Source organism: Odocoileus virginianus, chromosome 16, assembly GCF_023699985.2.
Source record: "Odocoileus virginianus isolate 20LAN1187 ecotype Illinois chromosome 16, Ovbor_1.2, whole genome shotgun sequence".
In the NCBI taxonomy this organism is placed as follows: Eukaryota; Metazoa; Chordata; class Mammalia; order Artiodactyla; family Cervidae; genus Odocoileus; species Odocoileus virginianus.
The window spans coordinates 34135825-34158592 of NC_069689.1; the positions used below are offsets into that span (position 1 = coordinate 34135825).

The following is a 22768-nucleotide window of genomic DNA, read 5'->3' on the forward strand; positions in this document are numbered from 1 at the left end:
AGCAGATAGAAATCTATTACTGTTTCTTTGAATTTCAAAGGAAGGAATCAAGTACAGCCAAAATCCTTTCTGTAGGCCATATTAATTGTAACCAGTTATATTCCTACTCAGATTTATACGCAGAAGAACTTAACTACAAGAGACACAACTTTCAACTTGAAAATTCTTGATGGCTTATTTCTGTTAGCTCCTCAGAATTAATGGTTTGCCAACTATCAAGACACTTAGCGAACAGGTATAAACTATTAGTTTTATCTAACAGGTGTAAACCAAGCTGTCAACAAAGTTTCAAAAAATACGACAAAACTAACATTATCTAAGGTGGAAAAAAAAAGTGCAGAAGCAGTATTTTTTTTTTTACTCATACTTTCACGGGGTAAGTGGAAAGTACATAAGCGTGTTCTACTAAACATGAAACTAATAATGCATTGTTTAAAAACACTGGTCTACCAAGTAACTGGAAAAGTGTTCATTCGTTTTGCCATTCTTACATCCCATCCCAGCATGCCAAGGGTGGAAATCATTATCTAGGCATCTCTTTTCAGATTAGTTCACAGGAGAGAAATGGCAGACTGGAACCTGCTCCGAAAAGAATATTTAAATTTTGTAATTGTAGTGGTAGGGCGGAAAGATGAAACTCTCAACATTAAAATGAGAGAGAACCGAACCATGCACAGAAACAAACGCGAAGACCTCATAGATGGCAACAGAGGGCGGGAAATGCCAAGGGCCAGATCTTGTCGCCACGGCTTTCCGAGACCCAGTAGGAAAGACACAAGAGCAGGACCGTAGCAACCCGCTCACCCCGAAAGTCCCTTCCCCAGTACCACATCAGAGGGCCGACTTCTCAAGCTAATGGAATCTCTTCCCTAAAAACTCAAAAGGGGAGGGGCTTTCGATGCCCTGAGAACTGGATTAAACTCTGAGGTCCGTTTTCGAGCTGCACGCAACGCGACCGAGTGAGTGCGATAGGCTGAGGAATATGTCCTCATGGCAAGCACAAAACCGCAGAGAAGGGAGTAAGTTGGTACCTGTTTGTCTCTCTCGGATACTAGCTGCTGCTGCGGCGGCCGCCATCTTGGCTCCCACCATCCACTGCCTGGCTGGCGAGCCTAGCCTGACGATGACGTGGCCGGCACGACCGCCCCGGAAGCAAAGACCAGATGGGAGGGACCACAAAGGGCCGGCCCCGCCTCCTCCAAGGTGACCGTCCCCCACCGCCCCGAACCCGGCCCGCCCTCTGCCCTCAGCTCTCTCCACTGAATTTGGAGACCCAATAGGAGAATAACAGCTGAATACCTGATATTGTTTACTTTACAGCGGCGGGACAGGAGGGATTTTTAACCTGTCAAGCTCCAACTTCTAAAAGGTTAGCTACTTTAAATTGCGCTGATACAGCAGGAGCGTGTTATAGTGCTAAAAACCTGATTAAATGCAGGACTGTTGTTTGGTCGTCTACAGATATCTTATGTTGTTTGGCTCAGTCGTGTCCGACTCTATTGCGTCCGCCAGGCTCCTCTGTTCATGGGATTCTCCGGGTAAGGTTACTGGACTGAATTGCCATTTCTTCCTGCTGGGGATCTTCCCCACCCAGGATCGAACCCGTGACTCCGAATCTTCGGCTTTACATGCGGTTTCTTTACAGTTGAGCCATCGGAGAAGCCCCTTCAGATCTCTTGAAGTAATAATCTAGGGGCTTAAGAATCACAGGACTTAAGTAAATGAAGTTCATGGAACGAAACTGGCACTTAAATGCTAGCTGCCTTACCCTTCCAGTCCTCTTGCCTGGCAAATCCCATGGATGGAGGAGCCTTGTAGGCTGCTGCAGTCCATTGGGTCGCTAAGAGTCGAACACGACTGAGCGACTTCACTTTCATGCATTGGAGAGGGAAATGGCAACCCGCTCCAATGTTCTTGCCTGGAGAATCCCAGGGACGTGGGAGCCTGATGGGTTGCCGTCTATGGGGTCGCACAGAGTCGGACACGACTGAAGCGACTTAGCAGCAGCAGCAGCCTTACCTTTATCCAGTGCAGCTGGAGAGATGTCCTGTTTTTTTTTTGGGGGGGGGGGGGGGGCGAGACAGGTGGCTTTGAAGCATTGCTCTAATCAGGCAGGTTTCTTAATCTCATCTTAGGCAAAGTAGTCTAGGTGAGTGGGGTTGTTCTGCCATCATAGATACAGGAGTCAGGAAGGTGCAAACTGGAAATGTGTATTTTCCTCCTTTTTGTAAATGCAAAATGACAAAAAAGTTCTTCGGTGTGGTCGTGGGGGGCCGTTAGTGGATAATGCAGGTGTCTTGATGTACACTTAAAACCATGTGATGACAAAATACATCCAATATTGATTTCTAACAATCCATATTTTTAAATTGGATGTTAAAAATGGACACAACTCATTTCTCATACCGTAAGTAGTGTTCACTTTTGATATTGCATTACTTATTGAATGTTTATTCTGAAGCTGTCAAATTCTGATATGAAATTACAGACCCTTTGCTCAAAAACTGGTTTGAAAACTTTCTGAATTTGAGAAATTAAGCTACCCCAACAATTACATAAAGAGCATTTTTAAAAACAAAAAACCATCCTATTTCACAACCATTTTTATTAAACTCAAGTGATCTCATTCTTAATGCCATTAGGGAATGCCCTAGAATCAAACCTTACATTCTTTTTCCTTGCATAATTTTTTTTCAGCTTAATTAAGGACAGAATTGGCAAGATAATTGAAATGTACATTGAGATGATCTAATATAAATATGTATACACTGTGAAAGAATTCCTCTCATCTAGTTAATTACCACATCTATCACCTCATATATTTTTATTTTTTGGATGAAACCTTTTGAGTTCTACTCTTTTAGCAAATTCCAGTTAGACAATTCCAGTTAGACAATTCAGTTATCCACTGTAGTTACCTTGTTATATATGACAAGCCACTATGGAGTATAGTGTGGAGATTCCTTAAAAAACTGGAAATAGAACTGCCATCCGACCCAGCAATCCCACTACTGGGCATCCACACGGAGGAAACCAGAATTGAAAGAGACACATGTACCCCAATGTTCACTGCAGCACTGTTCACAATAGCTAGGACATGGAAGCCACCTAGATGTCCATTGGCAGACAAATGGATAAGGAAGTTGTAGTATACATACACAATAGAATACTACTTAGCTATAAAAAATAACATACCTGTGAGTCAGTTCTAATGAGGTGGATGAAACTGGAATCTATTATATAGAGTGAAGTCAGAAAAAGAAACACCAGTACTGTATATTAACACATATATATGGAATTTAGAAAGATGATAATGATGACCCTACATGCAAGACAGCAAAAGAGACACAGGTACTTTTGGACTCTGTGGGAGAAGACAAGGGTGGGATGATTTGAGAGAATAGCATTGAAACATGTATATTATCATATGTAAAATAGATAACCAGTGCAATTTCAATGCATGAAGCAGGGCACTCAAAGTTGGTGCTCTGGGACTACCCAGGATAGGGTGGGTCGGGAGGTAGGAGGGGGATTCAGGATGGGGGGACACATGTACACCCGTGGTTGATTCATGTCAATGTATGGCAAAAACCATCAGAACATGGTACAGTAATTATCCTCCAATTAAAAAAAAAAAAGTGTACCAGGCTGTGAGAGAGACTGGTAAAAGATTATGAACCTACATTGTTTAAGAATTGCATTATGGTTTTCACTAAGAAATTAACTGTAATATTGTTGTACATGTATGTATGTACAACATACGTACAATGAAGTAGGTATGTTGTAATTAAACAAACAACAGTTACTGCCCTATGGGAAAGTTCTACTTAATTTTTTGTCTTCATGGAATATAAAATAAACAGGCTTTCCCACCTTCAATATGAGAGCCCAAATTTGGACACTTCTACTTTCAATGCAATTCTATCATCTAACCACTTCAGCTCTAGCATATACCTCCCAAAATATGAGTCATATTGATATAAAACACTCAGGCCTGTTTAACATTTATGTACAGTATATACATTTGAAATTATAAAAACTGTCCTAACCAAGGAGATAGTCCCAAGACACCTTGGGACACATGTTTTCAGCACAAGGTGTTACAGTGAATGGAAGGATTTCATGCCTTAGTGAAGGAGCATGTCCCCATGTGGGCCAGGTGGCACTAGTGGTAAAGAATCTGCCTGCCAATGCAGGAGGTGTAAGAGACTCGGGTTCGACTCCCAGGTTAGGAAGATCCACCGAGAAGGAAATGGCAACCAACTTCAGTATTCTTGCCTGGGAAACCCCATGGACAGAGGAGCTTGGCGGGCTACAGTCCCTGGGGTTGAAAAGAGCTGGACACGATTAAGTAACTAACACAAAACCAAGGAGTGCACAGAGTGTGGAACATGTATAGAAAAGTATATCCCAGAACCTGTCCAGTGGTTAAGACTCCACCTTCCAATACAGGGCTCCATCCCTGGTGGGGGAGCTAAGATCCCACAGGCCTCATGGCCAAAAAATCAAAACATAAAACAGAAGCAATTTTGTAACACAGTCAATAAACACTTAAAAAAAAAAGTCCACCAAAAAAAAAAAAAAATTCCCACAGAAGAAGAGTGGCAATAAACAAATACTTCGTATAAGGCTAAGACTGAGTAAGGTATTCTGTTACTGGAATAAAAGGATGAAACTTATGGGCTGTTAGTGTTAATTAACCTAATATTTTTTAGTCTTTTAAGTGACTCTACCTATCCAGACTTTTTTATTTAATACATTTATTCTGCAAACTATTATTTACATTAGGGGATAGATCATTTTAACACAGAATACCTCAGAACAGCTCATTCAAGAGAGGTTCCTAAATGTTAGCCAACAACTGCTAGCCAGATCTACCAAATGTGGAAAGGAAAGGATCTTGTTATTTACCCAGTACTGTCAGGATCTTAACCTTGTTAAATCCTAACAAGTTACTTAATTTAGTTTATATAAGAGCTTCACATTTAGTAGCATAAACATATTTATTTACAAAACTTCACTATATGTGTCATGTTTTTGGTTGTCTCTGAAGCCTTTTAAAAAAGGGAAATTAGGCTGACATAAACTATCATATAATATAATACCTGGCATATAGTAGATACTGGAATGTTTGGCAATTTGAAGATAAAAGTCAACATGAGAACTTGAAAATGGGATCTCTTCAAAGCAATTCAAATTTTCCTAAACTGTGAGTAATACATATTCAAGAAATCCATCAATACGTTTTTATGCTTTACACTGGATCACTGAGAGCATAAAACCTAGTTTAATGGCTTATTGTAAAAGTGACAACAAGGCATGTGATAATCACTATATATATGACAAATTTATAAATAGGATCTTGCTCTAATAATTTTCTTATAATGACTGAATGTAAAAGCCCAAGTCACTTTACCTTTTACAGTTTTAAAAGGCTTATCTTAAAAAAAAACTTACCTATGACACTTTCCTTTACTGTGCATTCAGTATTGAGTAAAAAAGTTTCAACAGCTTCTATATAATTATGAGAAAAAAATTTTAAGAAGCTTGAAATGATGTAGACACCAAAGTGAATTCTCAGGTTAGTAATCAAATGAAAGCTTTTTACTTGACCCAAACAAATAATGTCTACTTTATAATATGGAAATTAAATATTACAAAGTATAAAGAAAGGAGCTAATTTCTGATTGAAATATTTTAAGGCATCTTTACCCTAAATACTAAAATAATAGTAAAATGACTATGTACAAGAATAGTAGAGAACTGTATAAATGCCTTCAGATGAAGTTCCCACACCAAAAAATTTTAAGTTGTTTAAAAAAAAATGAGTAGAAAACTAAACTAAGACCATTAACAGCAGATAGGTAAGAGGCAAATTTATGGTTTTTCTTGCTATTGAGAGTAACAGAGAACAAGCTTGAAAATACATGGCATTTAGACAATTGAAATACTTATGAAAAACATATTCACATTTATAAAGGTTTATAAAGGTTTATAACATAATTCCTTTAAAAAAATCAAAGTCAGCAAAAACTCTGTATTGGCTGTAACAATAGGAAAAAACCAAAAGCAACCATGTGACACATTACACTGCAGAAAATAAATAACCTACAGGTTTCTCTGACATAGCTTCAAACATTAATCTAAATCCGTACTGATGAATATCCTTAAAACCAGAAAATATTTTCCAATATGAATATTTATACCTCCCTTTAAAACATGAATATCCCAAATTATTATTTAAACACCTTATCCCTAAAGCCCTGTCTACACATAAGAGGAACTGAAATACTGCTTTTAATCGCAGCCAACACAAGCACACTGCCCCCTATCAGCAGCCCCCACCTCAAAAGCATGTGAGCATTTAACAGCTTTAATTATGACTGTAATTAAATGAATTCAAACTACAAATAACCAGAAAACAGCTTGAATTAGGTTTTCTGGTTTGTATTGATTTAACGGCTTTTAAAATTTTATAAAACTAGGTAGGTTAACAAATAAAATGTCCAGTTTATCAACACATTTGGAATAAAACCTGTATGGTGAGTTTAAACTTCTTTTTGGTTAACTGATCCTTTAATTACTTTTGATAATTTAACAGAATTCAACACAAGACAAAAAATGCCTTGTTTAATGTTTCAAAACCTTCAAGTTAAAGTTTCACTTTTAGTAAATGTAACAAAACAAATTATACTAGGACATGTTTTATATTACCAGTATCACGCTACTAATCCTGTCATTTGTCTTTAAAAATATCAGTAATTTACAGATGTTTCTCAGAGAGGATAAGAATATGATGGCTGATACCTGCTTTGCATAGCTAGGAAAAAATGTGCTTAAAAACAAGCAATTTTTCTCTCATATGATTTATTTTGGTGAAAAACCCATTTATATTAGATAAAAGATTAGGGACATTAGATTTTTCCAATTTCTTCTTTTGTAAGAGTACAGATATGGTGATAAAACTGTCAGATTATATATCTTCAAATTGTTACTACATAATCTCTTTTTATTTCTAGGTATTCTTTGACTTTTATAAGAATAAAGTTAAAAAAGACAGGAAATATAAGAGTTTATATTAATAAAAGGATATGCAGGGACAGTTAATTCTGCATGGTGAGATTAGCATGGGTTTTTCATTCTTTGTAGTTCTTTCTTCCCTACTTCTACACTGTTTATATAGACAGGTATCTTTCAAAAGTAAAGAAAATAACTGTATAATGTAATGGTGCCAGCTTACCCATCAAACAACCATACTGATAATAAATAACTGTTAAATAGCCAAACCTACCAAAAGGCAATCCACAGAGATCATTCTATTCAGATAACTTAAACTGTGGATCATATACACTGTGGTTTAATACCACACATGGGATACAAACAAACAAAAAAAATCTTATGATTAAAGCCAAGGCTTTAAAGAAGACACTTAAGAGATTTTTCAACTATATTTTAACTCACCTCAGAAGTGTTTTAAGACTATGGAATATCCATAGATTCTTGAGTATTTGTGCAATTCTGCTTTCTTATATAATACATCTCTTAAGGCATCATCTAACAGCAGTGTGGATCTATTGTAATATAACTCAATGATCTAAAAACATTTAACTAATTTAGTGCCATCCTAGAAGAGGATACATATAACACATACTCCAAAATATATGCCTTTGATTTATAAAAAAAAAAAAAAAATCACTCATTTAGCTTTCCTACTTAATGCTTTAAAATAAGTAATAATTCGAAAATTGCATAATTAAACCAGAAAAATAATTGTGGCATTCTATACCTAATCCTAATTTACATAAAGTGAGCACAAGTTTTCTGCTTATATACAGTATGTACTATACTTGAAGAAAGTCTGTGCAGCCATTCTACAAGTATTTATATTGAGGTTTACAAAGCATGTATATTAAGAAAATAGAAAAATATTAACTTTCACTGGTACACCTTAACAAAAATTCCTTTTTCGCTTAGGTGGCCAAAACAATCCTTTATGTTCATATTATAAATTTTATTGGTCCAAGTTTGCTCAAAAGTGATGATGGAAAGATTTCTGAAACAAAAAGTATCTACAGCAGCTTTTGAAGAAGCATCCCTTTGTTCAAAACAGGTAATGTCAAATGAAGTGAGAATTTTCTTCTTTTTCTAATCTTAGAGTGTTTTTTATGGTAAAGTCCATACTTTCTTGAAATTCTTTATATGTACTGGTGATAGGAAGAGCTAAACAGTTATTACACTTGTTTCCTACAGGAAAATCCATATGAAGGCACTCAATTGACGGAGTAGGTTTAAATCCAGCAGGTGGAATGGACTTGCAACCAGTAGCAAAAATAAGAATGTCTTCCATTGTTACTGTAGATTTACCATCTGAAAAGAATACCAGAAAGAGAGAAAAAGAAAATATAAGTAAATCCATGTTATATATTGCTACCATCATAGACTCTTCCCCAACTAGACATGCTGAAAGGCAGAGACTCCCACATTAACAGTAGATGCATGAGGCAAACTAAAGTACTAAAGTCAAGTATAGTGATAGGAAAATGGTATATTAAATACATGTTTATTTGAATCTCAAACAAAGTAGGACTCATAAAATCATCTGGTTGACCTACTCATTGTATATTTGAATGACTTCCTTAAAATAAAATTATACAGTCCAAGAGGTTCAGTAGGTTTTAAAATGCAATCTTTGGGGGATATATACAAACAATTTTAAACCACTTCTAGATCATTGTTATTTGATAAACTATTTCAAAAAGGCAAAGAGGAAAAATTAGATGGTATAAAACATCCCAATAAGCTAGCTAAAAACTTTTCAACTAAAAGTTAAGCTTTCTTTTATACCATATTAAACAGAATGAATTTACACTGCTAATGTTCACCGATAAATATCATTACCATATTCTGACCAATTCATTTTTTGAATAATTCAATTTGACCTAAAAATTTAAAAAGATGAAGTAGATGACTAGCTTTGAAGCAGATGACTCTATGCTGTGGCAATCACCCATATATTTCGTTTTCTAAGAAGAATGACTCTCATCTCAAATTATCGAGACAGAAACAAGTGAAAGATAAACTTTATAATCTTTCCTTATCATTTTCAACTGTCATAGAACTTGGTTTTAAACAAGTTTCGTAAATAAGTATTGCAGTTATCAGATGAAAGTCTTACTATAAAAAGCAAAACTCAAAATAAATATCCCAAAACAAAATTTTTAAGTTAAATGAAAAGAAAACATCTACATACCCTCAAGAGCCTGTAAGTAACTATTCCAAAATCCCAAAGTCTGTACATCAGACAATGTGTGTACTGTAAAAAGATCACTAAGTATTTTTGCAGAAAGATTCTCAGGTTTATGACAGAAGATGTGAAAAAATGCTTCTGGATAAGTCTGAATCTTCTCCAAAACACCAAGAGTTTTCAGACCCTGTTTAAAACTTAAAGAGAAGAAAAATAATGAACCAATATTCATACACATATATGTTTGGAACACATATTTCTAGCTCATTTACGATTACATAATTAGATGTGAGAAAAAAAATATGGACACACTACATGATAATTTCAAATCAATAACAAGCCAGTGCATTAATATAAAATGAATATATTACATGCCGACAGTATTTATAGAACAGGTTTAAAATTGAGCTAATAATTTTCCATTAAGAGAAAAAAGACATCTAAAATTTTATACTTCAAAGCTAGTTAAAAATGAAAGATTGTAAAGAAACTAAATTTTAGCCACACAAAAATTCAACTTATGTATTGCTAAAAACAAATTAAAAAAGAGAAAACAAACAAAATATTTTTAATATACAATAAAACACTTATTTCTCTAGACGTACTAAAAATAAAAATCAGTTTTCTAGAAGAACAATCCAAATACACAAAATATAAATGCATTATTAAGAAAATACAAGTAACAAATGAATTTTTAAAAATGTACATTCTCACTAATAAGCAAAGAATGAAGATACCATTTTTGCCTATCAGACTGACGAAACCTTTGCTGTGTCTCTGATTTCCCTAGCCACCTTCTCAGGTACCCTGCTACACGGATTCATCTTCCATTCTATAAGCTCTTCCTCAACAGCACAGCTCTTTCTCAAGTGCTTATCTTTCCCATTTTTGAATGAAGGAAAAAAAGTAATCCTATTTTCCTTTGAGACGACCTATGTGAAAGACTCATCTACATTCACTGCCTCCCCATCTTAATTTCATATTCACTTTCCCTCCACTCCTTTCTACATCTCAGAGTAACTGCCCTAAGTTCATGAATGATGTATGGCACCAGTCTCCTGGTTTCCCCTTATTTCTCTGGGCAGACCTTCTGAGTCTCTTACAAAGCTTCTTCTATCTTTGCTTTCCCTTATTAAGTCCAAAAGAAAGCTAAATACCCAACTACCAAAATCAGAACCATAAATGACAATTAATGCCTCCATTACTATTAGTATAGATAAATCTGAAAGTCATTCTTAACTCTTCCTTATTTCACTCCTAACTATCAAGTTCTGTGAATGTCCTTTTGTGAAATGCTTTTTGTCTGTTCATTTCTCCATACATGAGTTCCACCTTACTGCAAACCACCTGCAGAGGACTGTTTCTACCAAGTGTTTAAGTCTCTAAGTTGATTTTCCATGTGAACAGCAAAAAAGATATCCACATCCTACTCCCCAGAACCTGTGAATGTGATCTTATGTTAAGGATCCTGAGATCATTTTACCTAGATTATCTGGGCTTATCCTAAGTCCCATGATAATTGTCAAACACAGAGGAAAAGGCCATGTAACACAGATTCAGAGCTTAAGAGCTATGCAACCACAAACCACCAGAAGTTAAAAGCAGCAGACTGAATTCTCTTCCAAAATTCCCAGAAAGAATGAAGCCCTGTGTCAACATGAGGACTAGGACTTTGAGCCTCCAAAACTATGGAAGAATAAATTTCTGTTGTTTAAAGCCATCAGTTTGTGATAATTTTTTACAATAGCCACAGGAAACTAATAATATACACAATGTCGATGAAGTCAAAACTCCTTAACATGACTTTTTAAAGTTCTCCACAATACAATGCTTGCCTGCTGTTCTTGCTTTTAACTTTTACCTTACATTTAACCTTTGAAGCAAATTTCAGCACAACATTTAAAATTTTACTTTTAATTAAAATTAAATAATTGAAGCTTATACAAAAGTCAGGAAATAACAGAAAACCATGAACCGTCACTTGAATTTAAAAGATATTGACATTTTGTGTTTGTTTGCTCAGATTATTAAGAAAAATACTCTATTCACTCAACTAAATCTGTCCATTCACAACCTTCCCTTATCTCCTTCTACAAAGAAAACTACTTGAAACTGCTATTTAACCATTCTGAATTTTTATTATGGCCTAAATTTCATTTTAGTTTCAATATATATGTATCCCTAAAAAATAACTAGCACTGCTTTATTTTAAACTTTCCATAAATGGCACCACAATGTATATTTTTCAGAAATTTGCTTGAGAGTGATTTTTTCCTAATTGTTATATAATTATAGTGATTACTACATTAGGAAACTAGTTCTAGCACATTTGGGAAACTGTACTGAATTTCAAAAGTCTTTTTTATTGTGTCCTGCAAATTTTTGTGGTCATTTTTAAATTCCAGTCTAGCTTCTATTTAGAAAATTATACTAGTTCTTACTTTTTAAGAGGTTACCTCAAATTTTTAATTTGCATATTTGAAATCGAAAGCAAATCAAGTATTTACCTGCTTGCTGAACACCACAAAGACCCTGGAACATTTGCAACTCCAGTGGCTCTCTCTGTTACTTAAACATTTTATTTCACCTGGTATCATAAATCCCCAAATGAAACATTAACGTTTTGTACAGTTAATATTTACTCTAATATCAACCAATTTCTTTCTTTACCATTCCTTGTCACTTGCACATCTCCGTGTTAGAATCCTTTACCTCTTGTATACAGTAACCTTGCTACACTCTTTATAGTTCTAAGATTTTAGTTGGAGGTCGGGAAGATCCCCTGGAGAAGGAAATGGCAACCCACTCCAGTATTCTTGCCTGGAGAATCCCATGGACGGAGGAGCCTGGTGGGCTACAGTCCACGGGGTCGCCAAGAGTCGGACATGACTGAGCGACTTCACTTTCCCTTTGTATCTCTACTAGGTCTTCCAGCATACTGTAGAAATGAAGGAGGTAATTATACATATCTCAGGCTTGCCATGGCCTTAAGAGGAATGCCTGTCACACTATTACGGATAATGTTCACTGAATGTTTACTAGATAACCTGTATAAGGATACTTCAAATTGTCAGTTTTAAATTTACGTACAAATGTATCAACTGCTTTTTTTGCATCTATAATTATATGATGATTGTTTTTTCTATTTTAATCTATTAGTGGAATGCACTAAAGGAACATTCATTTTTTGATACTCGACCTGCCTTGCTTCCTTTCATAAACCCTCCTCAGAACTGTTAGTTAATTTTGAGGCTATGTTGCTTGGTACAAATAGACTCAAGACTGCTGAATTCAAGAGAATTTGTTCTTTTCAACACTATTAGGGTCATTTAAGGACAAGGCTTTATGAAAAAATAATTAGAATTGTTCTTTCTTTTGCTTTGAAGGCATCTATTTAGAATGCAATTTAGGATCCTCTGTCTTTTAATACAAGAGTCTAATTTATTTACATGTATTATAATCTATATATCTAGACTATTCTTCTATCTTATGATTTCTTTGAACATTGTTTTCTCTTGCTTATTTTTATCCCTCTTTTTCTGCTCACTTCTATGATTAAATATGTTTTATTGCTACCCCCACCCCCACCAAACTGGTCTGGAAGTCACATAGTCTTCCTATTATTTTAGAATTTTCCCTTTAAAGATACATAGTTGGTTTAACAATTTAAAGGTAATTAATGCTTCTCCACTACTACCTCAAGAATACAAGAATAAAACAATACAATAAGTCTTCTCTTCTTACAGATCAACTTTTAACTAGTATTTCATTTTAACCATTTCTTACCAAACTTTAGCTCTTGTTGTTTTTTTTTCCTTTTTAATGGCTAATGCTTGTCTTTATTCAAGTTTTTTTCTTTTTTTTTTTTTTTGTTTGGCTTCTTGCTGTTGTTTATATCTTAACTTTTTCTTTCTGGGTTCAATTTCTTTCTTCCTTAAGTACGCATTTTATTAATCTCTTTAGGAAAGAAATAAACATGTCTCCAAATGTCTTTATTTCCTTCTTTCTCTTGAATAATAATGTAACTAGCTCTGTGAAGTTATTATCTTGGGTTATCTGTTTTCAGTGTTGATTTCACTGAGAAAAAGGTTTCCAGTATAACTGACACTCCTTTTTATAATGTCTTTTTGCTCAGAAAACTTTGCCAGCTTTTGCTCAGTTTCATTACAAAGTACACTGCACTTCAGCATATTAAGCCCTGTGAACTGTGGAACTTCTTAAGCAGCATTTTCTGTAATATTGCCTTGCCTCCATGTTTCAATTCTCTTCTATCTTTAATGAGAAAATCCTGTTTTTTCTTCCAGATCACCAGTTTTGTCTTAAATGGCCTAACATTTAACAGTCAGCAACTTTTCACTTGTACGATCATTTTTGTTTCTTCTTCCTTATGGGTTACTTGAATATTTTCTGCACTCCATTTTTATCTATAGCATTTTGACTGTATCTATTTTTATAGATTTTTTTTAAAAAATGTAATAATTTACTGATGCCACTAAGTATAGAAACATTACTTCCCTTCATATCCCTTTGCTTTTTGCTGTTTATAACTTCCTATTTATTTTATATACATTGTGAACCACATTAGAAAATGTGATAATTTTTACTTGAACCATCAAACATAATTTAGCAAACACAAGAGAAAGAACCATGCTTTCATTCTTTTCATTATTCTTTCTTCCTTTCTGATGTTCCAAGATCTGATCTTTAATAATTTTCTGTTAAAAAAATTCCCATAGACATTCTCTTAGGGTAGATCGTTGGTGACAAATACTTTTAATTTTCCTTCAGATGAAAGTGTCTATAGATTCCTTCTCTCTGCTGTGTCCTTGCAGAGATCCTTAGCTGGTTGGCTTTCATCTCTGTAGGTTTCAAAAATCTTCCTAAGTTTGTTTTATAAATAACAGTTCAGGGTTTTTAACCGTTAGTTTTCAGTCACTAAGTCATATCCGATTCTTAGAAACACTATGGATTGCAGCACGCTGGGCTTCCCTGTCCTTCACTATCTCCCCGAGTTTGATTAAACTAATATCCACTGAGTCACTGATGCTAACCGAACATCTCATCCTCTGTCACCCCCTTCTCTTCCTGCCCTCAATCTTTTAAATGTACTTATGAGAAAGAACAGAAGAGTGTGTATTTCACATTATCTAGAACTAGATGTCTATGATCATTTTTCAACGTAGAAACACTATCTGATTCATTTCACATTTAATGTTTTGGGTCTGTTTTTCTTTTAGATAACTGTAAAAACACTTTTTTTGGTCTCATTCAGTTTGTCCTGTTATTTAAATCTTTGATATGCTATTTTCAATACCTGTTTTGAATGATTATGTGTTTTGTCTTTTATTGGCAATTCCTACTTTTTAGCAATGTGACTTTAGCAATCCCATTAGGCTTGGGCTGTAGCGATTTCCCTAAACATTATTATGTATTTGCTTTTGTCTGGCACTCTGTAAGTACTATGAATCTTAAGACCAATTACTTTGTTAATGTCTCTGCATCAGATTGGGGTCCATCCAGGATGCCAAACCCAAGTTTGGGGCAAACTGAGGGTTCTGATTTCTTATGACATCTAGGGTACTATAGCTTTTGATTTCCTTGTTATTTCTGACATCTACAAGACACTTTTCTTATGAGCTCGGATATATTTAAAGTATCTTTTTTTGCTATATGATTTATCTTTTACATAAAAAGGATCAATGTTCAGTTTTTTTTTCTTTTGCCCTCTTTATCTTGATCTGCCTAATTCCTATTTATAAATTAGGTTTTAATTTAAACACCACTTACATAGATAGTAAAGCTCTTCCTGACATCTAGACTACTCATCCCTATAAAAATAAACAAAAAACTCAAACAAACAGCTATGAATTCTGATTTAGCAATGAGGAAAAAAATCCATCTGTAGGTACATGAACTACTTGTTAGTAAAAGAATACTTTGTACTTCTATGTCATTAAGAGATATCTTTCAAATAGTTTTAAAATAACTATCAAAATGTATATTTGGATTATTGTATTAATTATAATTATGAATGGTATTTCTAACTAAGAAAATTTTGAGATGTAAGTGTCATAGTCAGAAGACACTTGGATGCATTTTAAAGAGTTATGTAACAGTTATGTAACAGTGTTATTTTAAATTACAGTATTAAAAATATATTAGAAATTATATCCTGTGTAATTGTTTAAGCTTATGATGTCATAGTTGAGTTTGGAAGAGTGCTGATGTTCTAAAGGGCTCTAAAAAAAGTATGAGGACTATTAAAAAAAAAGTATGAGAACTATAAACGGTCAAGTAAAAAATGAACAGGAGAAACGATGGATGGTATGTTACTATTTATTTAATGAAAGAAATGAGGATACATACAGATATTCATATATTTATCTGCTATCATTAAAAAACAATAATGGAAGCCTAAACAATAAAAGCCACTAAGATAATTACTTCATATGAGGATGGGAGATAGATGTGATTAGGATGAAAGTTAAACTTATCTGAATATATTTTGTATAAGAGCTGAGATCTTTCAATATACTTTCATTAGAGATTTGACTTTACATAATTTTAAAATAAAATTTTAATTAAAATCAGTAAAAAGAAAAAATAAAATGAAAATGCATAGTTAGTAGTATAACAACAAAGAGAATAAATATGTCAAATGACTTTAAACATAGTAATTTGAATTCAAAGTCTTAGAGCAAAATGAAAAACAATCCTAACCCGATTTCAGTAATATATGTTTCTAATGATGATGTTGGTATTATTATTCTGTGACGACTATTATTTATGAAATGTGGAATAAGTTAAGCAGTTATTTCATACTCGAATTCACCAGTGTCTTTGAGAACTAAGATTATCAACATGGACAAAGAAAAAGTTAAAAATCTTGCAGTGGTGAATCTGAAGTATTAGTAAAAACTCATGATGTATTTTAGATTAAAAAATCAAAATAAAAGCAAAAAACCCTTATATTTCTTCTTTCAGCCCACTGAAAAGGCCTAGAAACAATGACCAACCTGACAAAAATAAGCATCCCTAAGCATTCAGACTGTTAATTTGAAATACCATTTCCCATTCAAAGGAACAAAGATCATTAGGCCACATGTACATAAGGAGCCTGAAACACCTTGTTTCAGTGAAACTGAAACTTCCCACATAGCAGGAAGACCGTTGAAGGTCAACATCAAAAGACCTCAACAGAGACAACACAACTAGGTTTATACTGGTTAAAGATGAGACAATCTAAGATTTGCTAAGAATAGCAACAATTCTTAAAACATTAAATATACAGATTAATGATACTGAAATTTAAAACTCCTTGAAAGCAAAACCAGAATCAATAACAAAGGAAGGTTAGATAAATGAGACTGGCCACAGGTTGGTTGATAACTGTTAGATTTGAATGGTGATTACATGGTGTACCACTCTGTCTACATTCATATATATTTTAGATTTCCCACTATTAAATAACAGTGTGAGGACATAAAATAATTTTGATATAGAAAAATTATAATTGAGATATAATTACTTATCCTACCTAAGCAGGATACACTAAAGCAATTCTGCACAGAATGGTAAGAGCAGTATTCATCCTTAAGAGGTTAGTTTTAAAGCATTATTTAAAAATAGCACTTAAATTTTATCAAATAAATCTCACATTATAAGGCAATTAACCACTTTAAACATATAATTTGAGAGAATCGGTCGCACATGAACAACTTACCTCTCAAAAGGTGCTTGGACTCTTTTAATTACATGATAAACAAGGATGTCTTTTGCCAACATATATTTATCACTTATTGATGTTATAAGTCTTAGACATCCAATAAGCTCTAGGTACTTATAATAGTCATTTATTATAGAGTTTAAGTCAGCCACAGTTGCTGCAGTATTTACCTGTAATGAAGAATAAAATACACCCGGTTTACTCTTTTACTTGTGAAAGAAATTTACATATTTCATATTTCAAATTTCACATTACTTCATACTCACACTTCATACTTGAGTACACCTGAGCGAAGTGAAAGTACACCAATAATTATTTTTCTTAAATAAATATCTGATAATCCACTTTAATACTGTATATATCTGCCTCAAGAAAGCTAATCTATAATTTCACATTAAAAAATATATATTTATTTTTAATTGATTGATGACTGGTTTATAGTATTGGTTTGATTTCTGTCATGCATCAACATGAATTAACCATGGGTGTATATATGTCCCCTCCCTCTTGAATCTTCATCCCACCTCCGGCCCATTCCCACCCCTCTAGGTTATTACAGAGCCCCAGTTTGAGTTCCCTGGTTGAAATTCCACTTTAATAGGTTATTTACATAAAAGGAGTAATTGACATAAAACAGTTACATAGACTAGAGAGGCAAAAAAGATGATCTGCAGAGATTTCATGAATGAGAAAGTATAGTTTGAATATACTTTTATATATTTCAAATATTTCATTTGAATACAAATGAATAGACTCAAAAGAGTATTTGTGGCAACAGTATAAACAAAGAAATACTTGACCATTTATAAGACAGGCACTTTCATATAGTTTGCTCTTGAACAAAGTTACAGAGGGAGAAAGATAGATATAGAAGGCAGTCAATCCCATTTGAATGGAAAATCTCCTTGGCATTTCTTTTTCCCAAAAAACTCTTCTCCCAGGTATTCCGTCGTTTATTTCAGATCTCTACTGTGATCTCAGAAGCTTTTCCCGACTACCCTTTTCAAACTATCTTCATGCTCTAATGGGCTTCCGTTGTGGCTCAGCTGGTAAAGAATCCTCCTGCAATGTGGAAGACCTGGGCTAGATCCCTGGGTTGGGAAGATCCCCCAGAGAAGAGAAAGGCTACCCATTCCAGTATTCTGGCCTGGAGAATTCCATAGACTGTAGTAAAGTCCATAGTGTCCCAAAGAGTCAGACAATGACTGAGCAACTTTCACTCTCACACTCTCAGTTCAGTTCAGTCGCTAAGTCGTGTCTGACTCTTTGTGACCCCATGAACCATAGCACACCAGGCCTCCCTGTCCACCATCAACTCCCAGAGTCTACCCAAACCCATGTTCATTGTGTCGGTGATGCCATCCAATCATCTCATCCTCTGTCGTCCCCTTCTCCTCCTGCCCTCAATCATTTTCAGCATCAGGGTCTTTTCAAATGAGTCAGTTCTCCACATCAGGCGGCCAAAGTATTGGGAGTTTCAGCTTCAACATCAGTCCCTCCAATGAACACCCATCCTTTAGGGTGGACTGGTTGGATTTCCTTGCTGTCCAAGGGACTCTCAGGAGTCTTCCCCAACACCAGTTCAAAAGCATCAATTCTTTGGCGTTCAGCTTTCTTTATAGTCCAACTCTCACTTCCACACATGACCACCCGAAAAACCATAGCCTTGACTAGACGGACCTTTGTTGGCAAAGTAATGTCTCTGCTTCTTAATATGCTGTCTAGCTTGGTCATCACTTTCCTTCCAAGGAGCAAGCATCTTTTAATTTAATGGCTGCAATTACCATCTGCAGTGATTTTGGAGCCCAGAAAAATAAAGCCAGCCACTGTTTCCCCATCTATTTGCCATGAAGTGATGGGATCAGATGCCATGATCTTAGTTTTCTAAATGTTGAGCTTTAAGCCAACTTTTTCACTCTCTTCTTTCACTTTCATCAAGTGGCTCTTTAGTTCTTCTTCACTTTCTGCCATAAGGGTGGTGTCATGTGCATTTCACACTCTAGTAGTTGGGTATGTGTTATCTCATCCTCCCAACCCACCACCCTGAGTTTTAGCTGGGCATATGGCAAAACTTTCCTTACAGCTAGATGTGGCCTTATGTGACTAAGAGCTGTCCAATAGAACATGAGTGAAAATGTGTTAAATTTCCCTGAACTCTTTCACTTTCTCCCTTAAATGCATATTTCAGCTATGAAGACAATATCCTAAATGATTATACAATGAGAGTTGTTCAGGTGCTAAGTCATGTCGGACTCTCTGTGACTCCATGGACTGCAGCACGCCAGACTTCCCTGTCCTTCACCATCTCCTGAAGCTTGGTCAAATCATGTCTCTTGGGTCGGTGATGCCATCCAGCCATGTCATCCTCTGTTGTCCCCTTCTCCTGCCTTCATTCTTTCCCAGCATTGGGGTCTTTTCTAATGAGTCAGCTCTTCACATCAGGTGGTCAAAGTACTGGAGCTTCAGCATCAGTCCTTCCAATGATTATTCAGGGTTGATTCCCTTTAGGATTGACTGGTTTGATCTTGGTGTAATCCAAGGGACTCTTAAAGAGTCTTCTCCAATACCACAGTTCAAAAGCAACAATTCTTCAGCACTCAGCCTTCTTTACGGTCCAACTCTCACATCTGTACATGACTATTGGAAAATCCATGGCTGTGACTAGATGGACCTTTGTTGGCAAAGTAATGTCCCTGCTTTTTAATATGCTGTCTAGGTTGGTCATAGCTTTTTTTCCAAGGAGCAAACATCTTTTGATTTTATGGCTGCAATCCAGTGATTTTGGAGCCCAAGAAAAATAAAAGTCTGTCATTGTATCCATTGTTTGCCCATCTAATTGCCATGAAATGATGGGACAGGATGCCATGAGTTTTGTCTTTTCAATGCTGAGTTTTAAGCCAGCTTTTTCACTCTCCTCTTTCACCTTGAAGAGGCTCTTTAGTTCATCTCCACTTTCTGCCACAAGGGTGGTGTCATCTGCATATCTGAGGTTATTGATATTTCCCCTGGCAATCTTGATTCCAGCTTGTGCATTATCCAGCCCAGCATTTCATATGATGTACTCTGCACATAAGTTAAATAAGCAGGGTGACAATATACAGCCTTGACATACTCCTTTCCCAATTTGGAACCAGTCTGTTGTTCCATGTCTGGTGCTGACTGTTGCTTCTTGACCTGCATACAGATTTCTCAGGAGGCAAGTAAGGTGGTCTGGTATTCCCATTGCTTTAAGAATTTTCCAGTTTGTTATGCTCCAAATAGTCAACAGCTTTAGTGTAGTCAATGAATCAGAAATAGATATTTTTCTGGAATTCTGTTACTTTTATGATGATCCAACAGATATTGGCAATTGGATCTCTCATTCCTCTGCCTTTTCTAAATCCAGCTTGAACATCTGGAAGTTCTTGGTTCACGAACTGTTGAAGCCTAGCTTGGGAATTTTGAGCATTACTTTGCTAGCATGTGAAATGAGTGCAACTGTTCAGAGTTTGAACATTCTTTGTCATTGCCTTTCTCTGGGATTGTAATGAAAACTGACCTTTCCCAGTCCTGTGGCCACTGTTGAGTTTTCCATATTTGCTGGCATATAGAAAGCAGCACTTTCGCAGCATCATCTTTTAGAATTTGAATTAGCTCAAGTGGAATTCCATCACTTCCACTAGCTTTATTCATAGTGATCCTTCCTAAGGTCCACTTGACTTTGCACTCCAGGATGTCTGGCTCTAGGTGAGTGACCACACCATCATGGTTATCTGGGTCATTAAGATCTTTTTTGTATAGTTCTTCTGTGTACTGTCATCTCTTCTATGTTTTGTTAGGTCTATTCCGTTTCTATCCTTCATTGTGCCCAATACAATGAGAGGAAGGAATTCAATTCTCTGGGTGACCTGGTGTATCACAATTGTATCTTTAAGACAGGAGCCATTTCTATACAGGCCAGTGAGCATTTTATGCTTTGTGGGCCATATGGTGCCTGTCCCAAACTATTCAACCCCACCACTGTACTGTAAACTCAGTCACAGACACACAATAAATGGGTGTGGGTGTGTGCCTATAAAACTTAAAAAAGGCAGCAGGCAACACTTGGCCTACAGCTATAACTTACCAACCCCTACAAAAAATCCAGATTTTAGAAAAAAATTAAATATATGCCTTTTTTTTGAATTTTTGTCTTTTGGGTCTCTTTGTTACAAAAGCCTAGCCTAATCTTAACTTATTATACCCCAAGCATTATCCTGGAAGAGATATCCTTCTTATTCTGTTCTATGTTATGATACATTTTACTACATGACAGTACATTACATATTTGATTATCTGTCTTTCTTCTCATAGGTAAATTCTAAGAAGGCAGTGGTTTTGTTCGGTTCACTACTTTATCCTCAGTGTTAAAACAAGTACGGGATACACAGCATTTGTTGACTGAAATCAATGAAGAAACACTGGCAAAGAACCAGATTAAATAAAGCCACGAGGAGAACCAGAAGTCTTAAGGGCCCTAAATGAAGAGTTTCAACTCCATTCAGTAGGCAATGAGAATCCATTAGGATTCTTGAGGAAGAAAGCAATGTGGTTAAACCTGTACTTGTAAAAGAATCATCCTGAGTAAGAAGATTAGAATATCTTAACCATTTAAACACAGATACAAGTTTCATACACTAAGCATACTAGAAATAAGAAGGAAAGGCCACTCTTAAGAGACAGATGACTTGACACAAACTGATGAACAGAGTATGGAAGAGTGATAACAACCCTGTCTCCAGAATAACTTGGAAATAAAAAATCTCTTGAAAAGAACATGAGAATCAGGCAAAAAACCCAGATTTTGGGAAAAATTTCTGTCTTAAACATGTTGGGCTCAATTTGGTAGGAAGACCCAGATCTTATCTGGATCTAAAAATCTGGGGGCTCAAAAACACAGGTCTGGAAATCATCAGAAAGGTTATGAATGAGAAGATGCTTTCTTCTCATTATATAGGAGGAGGACTGTTAAGATAACACTACCTAAAATTACCTAAGTTTCAGAGGTAGAAAGAAGTATTTAAAAAAACAATAGTTAAGTACCAGGGAACAGAATATTAAAGAAAACAGCAGAAAGGAATTCAAATACAATGGTGACTACAGAAATCAGAGGAGATAAGGAATTAGGAAAGAAAGGCCTTTGCATGTGGAGATTTAGATCCCTGCCTATTTTAGTAGGGGACAGGTTAAGGGAGGAAAAGTTGAATGGATTTCATTGTCTCAGTTTCTAAACCAGTAACACACGGGCAATGATACTTATCTCACAGGGTATTACAGTAAGTAAACTGAGTTTGTACAGATAACACGTGTAGTACAGGGCTTAATAAATGGCAACACTTTTTAGGAAGGAAAAATAGAGTCTCCCCAACTATTTTCACAGAGAAGAAAGTCAGCCTGGTCTTTCACCCCACCTGTCACTCATATCTCCCTGCTGTAGAAGGAAAAGATAAATTTTCTGCTGGTAACCATCCTCTCTTCAGATCCACCTGCCTACAGTAAGGAGCACTTTCATCTGACCTTTACCATGCAATAAGTAACTTGCCTTATGTCATCTCTGGCAGAGCAGATAAATCCATTTAGTTCTGAGAAGTATTAACAAGCCATTCTGACCACAGATCTAAGGCACATTATCCAACCAGTCTTATCAACATTAAGCCTGGCACTCTGAACTCTAGCTTTTTGTTCTTTACATCTATCTGTTAAGTGATTGTTAACTTTGCTGGTAAACAAAAATACCTACGCCCAGTAACTACTCCACAAAGAATATTTATTGTTCTACT

At 35.4% G+C, this 22768-nt stretch overlaps 2 protein-coding genes and 1 long non-coding RNA gene across 14 annotated transcripts in view; 1 reads left to right on the forward strand and 2 right to left on the reverse strand.

The window, feature by feature from the left end:
• The window catches only part of SCFD1 (sec1 family domain containing 1), a 117117-nt gene extending 115978 nt beyond the window's left edge, over positions 1-1139 (reverse strand). For both annotated transcript variants that reach the window (XM_070478059.1, XM_020876808.2), the window contains exon 1: positions 1032-1139. In XM_070478059.1, the coding sequence (XP_070334160.1) occupies positions 1032-1092 (61 nt within the window). In that variant the 5' untranslated portion in view covers positions 1093-1139. The remainder of the gene's footprint in view (positions 1-1031) is intronic.
• A 39-nt stretch (positions 1140-1178) lies between these two features.
• LOC110126876 (uncharacterized) overlaps positions 1179-22768 on the forward strand; it is a 51654-nt gene continuing 30064 nt past the window's right edge. For 3 of the 5 annotated variants that reach the window (XR_011491836.1, XR_011491833.1, XR_011491834.1), the window contains exons 1-2: positions 1179-1369; positions 7975-8110. This is a non-coding gene — a long non-coding RNA (uncharacterized lncRNA). Of the gene's footprint in view, positions 1370-7974; positions 8111-8250; positions 8693-21302; positions 22767-22768 lie in introns of those variants that run through there. The other 2 variants (XR_011491835.1, XR_002310570.2) reach the window with 2 other exon arrangements.
• The window catches only part of G2E3 (G2/M-phase specific E3 ubiquitin protein ligase), a 69364-nt gene continuing 49181 nt past the window's right edge, over positions 2586-22768 (reverse strand). For all 7 annotated transcript variants that reach the window (XM_020876778.2, XM_070478058.1, XM_070478057.1 and 4 more), the window contains 3 exons: positions 16968-17140; positions 9251-9441; positions 2586-8367 (listed from right to left, as the gene is read on the reverse strand). In XM_020876778.2, the coding sequence (XP_020732437.1) occupies positions 8117-8367; positions 9251-9441; positions 16968-17140 (615 nt within the window). In that variant the 3' untranslated portion in view covers positions 2586-8116. The remainder of the gene's footprint in view (positions 8368-9250; positions 9442-16967; positions 17141-22768) is intronic.